Source organism: Arvicanthis niloticus, chromosome 1 (assembly GCF_011762505.2).
Source record: "Arvicanthis niloticus isolate mArvNil1 chromosome 1, mArvNil1.pat.X, whole genome shotgun sequence".
Lineage (NCBI taxonomy): Eukaryota > Metazoa > Chordata > Mammalia > Rodentia > Muridae > Arvicanthis > Arvicanthis niloticus.
Window position 1 is genome coordinate 18477622 of NC_047658.1, and position 7925 is coordinate 18485546.

At 51.3% G+C, this 7925-nt stretch overlaps 1 protein-coding gene across 1 annotated transcript; it reads right to left on the bottom strand.

Moving 5' to 3' along the window:
* Window positions 1–1220: 1220 nt before the first annotated feature.
* On the bottom strand, window positions 1221–5546 carry Atf5 (activating transcription factor 5). The gene is made up of 3 exons (XM_034495377.2): window positions 5338–5546; window positions 3959–4252; window positions 1221–2491 (listed from the first exon to the last, which is right to left on the bottom strand). The coding sequence occupies exons 2-3, from the start codon at window positions 4134–4136 to the stop codon at window positions 1818–1820; spliced, it is 852 nt and encodes a 283-aa protein (XP_034351268.1). The 5' UTR covers window positions 4137–4252; window positions 5338–5546; the 3' UTR covers window positions 1221–1817.
* Window positions 5547–7925: the final 2379 nt, after the last annotated feature.

Sequence of the window (7925 nt, forward strand, 5' to 3'; positions counted from 1 at the left end):
TAGAACCCAGGGCTGTGTGCCTGCTTGGGCCTTTCATCCCCAGTCCTCCTAAGAGGCTTTTACTTAGGGAGCATGTGGACACAGTGCTAAACCTGGTCTTTGCAGGTACTTACCCTAAAGACAGGCTCCTTCCTTCCTTCCTTCCTTCCTTCCTTCCTTCCTTCCTTCCTTCCTTCCTTCCTTCAGATCTTGCTTTGGGGAACCCACTCTCAGGAACCTTTGTTTCTTGGGCTAATAGTACTATGTGCAGAATCTAAGCTCAATCAGCTTTCTCAGGGAAGTCCTAGTAGGACAGTTCTTTCTTCTGAGTCTTCTCTCTTTTTTTTGGGGGGGGGGGGTGTTTTTTGTTTTTTTGTTTTTTTTTTTTTTTTTGAGACAGGGTTTCTCTGTGTAGCCCTGGCTGTCCTGGAACTCACTCTGTAGACCAGGCTGGCCTCAAACTCAGAAATCCGCCTGCCTCTGCCTCCCAAGTGCTAGGATTAAAGGCGTGCACCACCACTGCCTGGCCTGAGTCTTCTCAAAATGTCCGTAGATTGGGACTTCACTGACTAGCAGTGTTTGTCCCTCTAGACTGCTTGGTCCAAGGCCATAAACTACCCAGCATGGTAGGCCCAAACTCAGGTCTTCTGTGAAAGCAGTATACATTCTCAGTTGATAGCTTTTTATGCAGGATCTATCTTGGAGATTGAAGTCAGGTCCTGTGCTCAATGAGTAAGCATTTTACCAATGGAGCTGTCTCCACAGGCCTCTCTGCCCACTACTGAAATGATCATGCTGTGTTTGGTGGTATTCTTCTTGGTGTGTATATGCTATATTACCTTTAGTTTGTCTTCTACTGCCAGTGTAAATATAACCAGCCTTTGGGCCAACATGGCCCTGTCTTTACTGACAGGCTGGTCATGTGTCATGTTCTTACCAAGTGGGTGTACTTGACAATGAACAAATGTTACTAGTTACATTTTGTTTGGCTTTATTGTTTTGTTTGAGATGGGCTCATTCTATAGCCCAGGCTGGCCTCAAACTTAGAGCAATCCTTCCTCCTTAGCCTCCCAAATGCTGAGACTCCATTCATGAGTCACCACACCCAACCTCTTTCTCTTATGCTGGGCACACTTGTACTGTTGAGCTTCAGCCCCAGCCCTTTGGTTTATTCTCCATTGTCTTTATGACTACTCTAAGACTCTCCCCAGAATCTTCTCTCAAAGATAAGACACACAGGCCACAGGAAAGTCTGCATTTTATTTGTGCCCATAACCCCTGGAGGATCAGCCCCTACTAGACGCAACCCTTCCCCCACACCTTCACAAAACACTGATTCTTTCACAGAGCTAAAATGACCCCATAGTTACCAACTACAGCCACCCCTGCCTGTCCCTAGGACAGTATATCCTTCCATTCTGAGGACTTGGCTCCCTTTCCTTGGCCGGTTTCTCACTTTTGTTCCAAGTCCCCTCCTTAAAACCCTCCCTCCCTGACTAGGTTCTCATCTGCCCAATCACCCAGAGTGGCTTCCTGCCTTACGTCCATGCCAGGCCTGACAGCCTCCCCCCTACACCCAACTAGGACTACCTGCAAAAACACACTTGTTTTAAGACTTCAGAGACCAGGGATCAGGCTGGCTCCTCCAATTCCCTGAGGGCCTTGGTTTCTCAGTTGCACTGAAGGGGTACAGAAACTGACTATGCCAAATAACCCATAATGGGAGTAGGCAGAGGGGAAACCTAGACATGGATGGGATAGGAAAGTGAAATGGAGGATAGTGTGAAGCTGGAAGCAGAGGCACAACAGCCCTCCCTCCTCCGGCCTGGACCTGGACCCTAGGTGCTGCGGGTCCTCTGGCTTCGGGCCTTATACACCTCAATTAGCAGGTCCTTCACGTACTGGATCTCCCGCTCCACTGACTCAGCCCTCTCCCTCAGCTCCCGGTTCCGTGCCTCCAGCCCCTGGCACTCGCCCTCCAGGGCCTCGCCCTCTGCCCGCTTCCTCTGGCGGTACCTGAGAGCAGCTGACTTATTCTGGTCTCTCTTCTTTTGCTTGCGGTCCCCTCGGGTGCTGGCAGGACTAGGATAGGGGGCTGGGCGGGAGGGTGAAGGCAGAGGGGCCAGAGGAGGAGGCTGCTGGGGGACAGGCAGGGTTGACAAGCCTGAATCCCCTGGCCCAGCCTCACTTCGGCAGTAAACAGCCAGCAGGTCCAGGGTATCCAGGGTAGGAGGCTGAGGGAGGTCAAAGGTGGGCAAGGGCAAGGGCAGGGGCAGAGAGGGTGCTGGTGGTGGGGGAGGTGGAGGTGGTGGGGAGGGAGGTGGGAGGAGTGGGGCATCAAGGAAGAAGTCTTCCATTTGTTCTAGCTCCTTCTTGAGTAGGGATGCCATGGCTTCCAGGTCAGGGGGGGCCGGAGAAGGTGGGGGGAGAGTGCCTGGGGGCAAAGGGGCCTCCAGAGGAAGGAGGGCTGTGAAGTCCACCCGCTCCGTCATCCAATCAGAGAAGCCGTCACCTGAGGATGGAGGGGGACATAAAAGTCCCTGAGGCCTGTGTTTTATCCACTTGGTGTTCACTCATGTCCCATTTACTCAATGTGACAAGTGACCATCCAGCCAATCATCAAATCTATAGGCCTGTCAGCAGACCAGTAAGTCATGGAAGAAACCAATCAAGCAATCAACCAACCAGCTAGCTAGTTTATCCTCCAAGCTACTAACCAATGAACTAATCAACCAACCAACCAGTCAGCCCACCATAAAATTTACTAGCCAACCAACCAGCCAATCATACCGCTCACCAGCCAACTAACCAACAAATTCATTAATCGATGAAAAAGCCAGCCAGTCAATCAGCCAACCATAGTTTACAATCAACAAATTGACCCACTATCAATGAATGAGCCAACCAGCCTTAATCAGCCAACCATACAGTTCAGTAGCCAACCAAGTCACCCATGAAGTGAGCAATGAACCAGCGAACCAAAGAGTTCACCAGCCAACAATCAGCTAAACCACCATCTAACCAATTATGCAGCCAATCATCCAATCAGTTTACCAGGCCACCTGCTGATGAACTAATCAACTCACTAACAAATCAATGAACAAGCCAATCAATGATTCAAATCAGTCAACCAACCAATGAATTTACCAACTAACCAGTGAACTAATCAGCATTCACTCAGTGAGGAATTCGCCCAACCAAGGTCAGCTCCCATTTCTATAATCCTTCTCCTTGGCTGGTTGACTGCACCCACTCCTATGTCTTCTCTTTTTTCCTTACTTGTTTACTTATTTATTGGCAGTAGAGTCTTGTGTAGCCTAGGTTGGCCTTAGACCTGCCTTGTAGTCTGTGGCTGAGGACATCCTTAACATCTGACTCTCCCAGAGTGCTAGGAATATACACAACTCTCTCTCTCCTCCCTTTCCTGTGTGTGTGTGACTCACTCCATCTTTATCTGTTCTTCTTTTCTATTTTTGAGATGTTTGATAATTTACTATCTTAGATGTTTGAGAATTATGTTCTTACTATGCTGCCTACACTGGCCTGGGCTCAAGAGGATGCGAAGCCTCTTGAACAGGGGGAGCTATGGGCATATGCCACCAGGTGCAGTCTGGGACAACCATCTGTTACACAGTCAAGAGACTGTCTGCCCCAGAGTCTCTGAGATGGAGCCCCCCACCCCGGCCTTACCATGGCTCCTTTTGTCCATCCCGTAGCCCTAAGTTCAGATGTTGTCTACTTGGAGAAGGCTGACTTCTCAACTATGTCTTTCATCACTTTCAGCTAAGCTTCAGTTTCCCACTTTCGTCTCCCGATGCTCCAATGAGCTGAGGGATCCCTTGCTCTGAACCCTGCACCCATAGAACAGTGCTGGGCACACTGCAGGCCCTCAGTACTGATCTTGAGAATGAATAAATTCTTCCTTTTCTGCCCACCCACCCTCCAGCCCAACCCACCTCTCTTCTTTACCTGTTCTTACCTGCCAGGGGCTCTCCCCCCCCTGGAAGCCCGCCCTCCAGGGCACCCCCAAGGACCTCATAGGGGCCCAGGGGGGCAGGGGCCAGGGGGAGTTTCCCATAGTCTACGAGCCAGCCCAGCCCGCTAGCTGGGAGCAGGGCCCTGTCCAGCTCCAGTCCCAGGGTCGCCAGGAGTGACATGGCTGAGGCACAGGCGCAGGGCAGCGACAGCAATGGAGGCTGCACCAACAATTGGGGGGCAGCGTGGAAGATTGTTCAGCTGGGTGAAGACAGGCACCAAGGCGAAGGTGGAGGACCTGTGAGGAAAATAAGGTGGCGTGGTGGGGTTGAGTCAAAGCTGCTTGACCCACAGGCTACACACACTTTCCTTCTTTCGGCAAATTCCAGCACTCCACACATTCCCAAGGCAATTTTTTTGAAACTCCCCAGCCCCATCTCCTCCCTCAACACAAAAACCTAGCATTTTCCCAGGGGAATTACCTCTAGTCCCTTCTACCCACCTCATCTTATTCTCTTCATAAAAATTTTAATCCCAAGGGAATTTTCTTCTAGCCGTGCCCCTCCCGCATCAATATTTTCTTTAGATTACACCCCTTTAGAGTCCACAGGGGTTCCCAGAATAATTCTGCATGCCTGGGCCTTTCATCAGTGTCACACACACAAATTCCACTCTTCCCTTAAAATTTTAGGTGACTTCTAAAGATCCTACGGGAAACCCCGCCCACTCTTCTGTCTGTCACAGTCAGCTCCCGCCCCCAATTAGCAAGTCCCTAGAGGCTCCGCCCCTGTGGTTCTAGCTCCAACTCTTTCTTAAAGTGTTCCTGTCAATTTAAGCCAGTCCCCGCCCCAGCAGGTGCCTGATTGGAGGGAAGTTGGGCCTGAGTCAGAGCCTGGAGGAACACCACCCTTCCTCGCTGATTGCTCGCCTAGCGATAAGGCGCAAGCTCAGATCCTGGACCCGCTCCATTGTTTCGCCACTACCCTCCTGGGGGACCAGTATCGTGTGTTTAGCCAATTAACGGCCGCCCTCCGAAGTTCAGGCCGGGATAAGATAATGCGCATGCGCAACAGGGTGTGTGTTGGGGGCCGTATTCTCTGAAAGGGAAAGAGGGTCTGTGAACATAGCGCGCAGGCGCAACGGCGCGCGCACCGACCTTAAAAGCCCCCAAACTTTCCGGAAGCACACCCTCCCCCACAGCTTGAGCCTAGTGCGCTTGCTCAGCGGATGCGCGGGTCACCAGCTTCCCTCTTCTGCGCCTGCGCGACCGTGGTTCTTCACTTCGTCTCCCCACCCCCTAACGAGGCTGACCCGTGAAGCCCCGCGAGCTCTGGGAAAGGGCGGGAAAGGCGGTTGGAGAGGGAGGGGCGAGCGGTTACTCACTCCATGGCTGCGAAAAGGAAAGGAGGGAACGGCGGCGGCCTCAGCTGAAGAGACGGTGTGAGCGGAGAGTGACGGCGCGGTGAGCGCGGAGACGGGGCGGGGCACACGACGGGGTCGCGGCTACAGAGCCATTGCGCGGGCGGAGGCGGCGTGGCCGGAGCGTTAAGGGCGACTGTACTGAGAGGGTTGGAAATGAGGCGGCCCCGGAGCCTGGGGACAAATATACTGGGGGCGGCGCAGCGCGGGCTGCCCGGATCCCTCCGCGCCCCGCCCTCGCGGGGCCCCAGTGGGGCGGTGGCGACCCCGGGCCCTCCATGTCGCCCTTACCCTCCATTCACTGCTTCAGGCTGAGGGCCCGGGCTCGGTCTCCTGAATCGGTTGGATCCTGTTCGATCTCTGTTTCACACCCACAACCAGCTCATCTCGTTGACTCTCCCCGCTTCACGAACTTGCCACCAGTCCCCAACCGATGTCGCCCCGAGAGACCTCGTGGGTTAAGCGCATCGCGGAATGGCGCGAGCTAGCTTAGGCTTCATAGACGACGAGTTCAGGGCAGCCACAGCCAGATAATGCCTCTCAAGTATTTACAGATCGCTGTACACACGCACAGATATACCAGCTGTGGAAAGTAGGCCACGAAGGCCCAACCACGGGGCGCTTCAATCCTTTTTTTTTTTTTTTTTTTTGTCGGTTTTAACATTCATTGTGTATGTGTGTGGTGGTCAGAGTGCTATCTGTTGGTTCTCCTACCATGTGGGTCCCAGGGAGGGAACTCAGGTTTATTTGACAGCCTTTACCCACTGAGTCATTTTATCTACTTAAAGTCATTGTATTTTAGAAGAAAACCCTGGGGGCCTGGTTTCGCCTCTTTCAATCTCCCTACCCCATATTCTTAGCCATCCAACATGTCCATATGATGTCCCACCTCCAAGGTTTCTGTTCCAGCCATCCCTACTTGTCCTCATTCTACATGCTAGTGCTCATCCCTGCCGACCTCTTAGGTTTTGCCCCTTGTTCTGACTTCCTTGCAGTCCTTGCTCTCTTGCTGGCCCCACTAGATAATTGTTTCTTGATCCTGCCCAAAATGGGACATTAATATTCAGTTTAAGAATCCCTCTTGTTCCCCGGGATGATACATGAACCCTGTTTCCCACCCCGTGTTCTTCTTGTATAGCTGGCATTGCATGTGGAAGTCAGTCAGCGTATCGTTATTTGTAGCGGCTGAGAGACTGAATGGGTGGAGATGGAACTCAGTAGAATGCTTGCCTGTTTCACACAAGAACCTTAGGTTCTGTCCTAGCACCACATGGACTGGGCTTGGTATTTGCCTGTATTCCTAGCATTTGGGAGATGGAGATGAGGCCATACTGGCTGGTCTCAATGTGTTTTTAAAAAGAAAAGGTTCAAAGGCCAGGCCTGGTATCTTACCTGTTTAGGAGGCTAAGGCACTGTATTGGAAGTCAAGGTCAGGGCTGGAGCTGCTTTGAGATGTGGTTTACGTGATAATCTCTAAACCCAACCCTCTTGAGTTCCATCCCCAGGACCCATGTGATAGAAGGACAAAAGCAACTCTCTAGACAGTTATCCTCTGACCGCCACCACATGTGTGGTGATAGGTCTGCATACTGATTAAAAGAGTGTAATTTTAAAAAAAAGTTCAAGGCTTCCCTGGACTAGAAAGTGAGTTCTTGGCTGTCTAGGGAACTTAAAAGATCCTGGTTTTTGTTTTTTGTTTTTTGTTTTTTTTTAATTATATGTGCTGGGGTTGGAGGTTACCAGAGTGTTGGCTCTTGAGAGAGCGCTGCTTTCCAGGCCCTGGTTTCTATCCCTGGTACTGTAAAAGAAAAAGAAAGTCTGAGTGGGTGGGAAAAACTGATTTTGAAAGTTACAAGCAGGGAGTCCTTGTGATTTTCCCTTGGAAAAGATTTGTGTATGAGTACACTGTCACTTGTGTCACTGTTGTGTCAAGCACAACAGAAAAGGACACCTGATCCCATTACAGATGGTTGTGAGCCACCATGTGGTTGCTGGGAATTGAATTCAGGATCTCTGGAAGGGTGGTCAGTGCTCTGTAATACTGAGCCATCTCTCTAGCCCGGGAGTGGGCATTCTTATCTGCTGCCAGTGTTTGAGCACAAGTAGCCACATGATTTGATGTGTACAGACTCCAGCCCTCGCTTGCCAGCTGTGGGCTGCATTAAGTCTGTGTGGAGTCTGCTTAGGATAAACAGTGACTTAAAGGCTGCTGCTAGTACAGAAATGGGATGGATCCAGGACTTGATGTGTTGCCTGCTAGATGGGCATTGTACCATCTGAGCTGCATCCCTGGTCCCCACAGGTGCTGTTTTATTTGAAACAGTATGCCATGTTGTGCCGTGGTGCTCTTTTCATCGAGTTTGGTGTTTTAAAGTGAACTTTTGGAGTAATCAGAAAGGTTTCAAAGACAGTGCAGAGTGGGGTACCAGCCCCATAGTCTTCCCCGTGGTGCTTCTGTCCAAGCCAAAAGATCTGCACACCCTTTTTCTGTCCTGAGGTGCTACCCAGATGCTTCCCCTGCCCCCAAATCCTCCTTGACTCAGTTGTGCTGA

Bases quoted from the DNA above. Each gene is read 5' to 3' on its own strand.
- Atf5 (XM_034495377.2), bottom strand. From the start codon at position 4,136: ATGTCACTCCTGGCGACCCTGGGACTGGAGCTGGACAGGGCCCTGCTC. The intron at 2,492-3,958 runs GTAAGAACAGGT...CTCCATCCTCAG, and splicing joins GGGGGGAGAGCCCCTGGCAG to GTGACGGCTTCTCTGATTGG.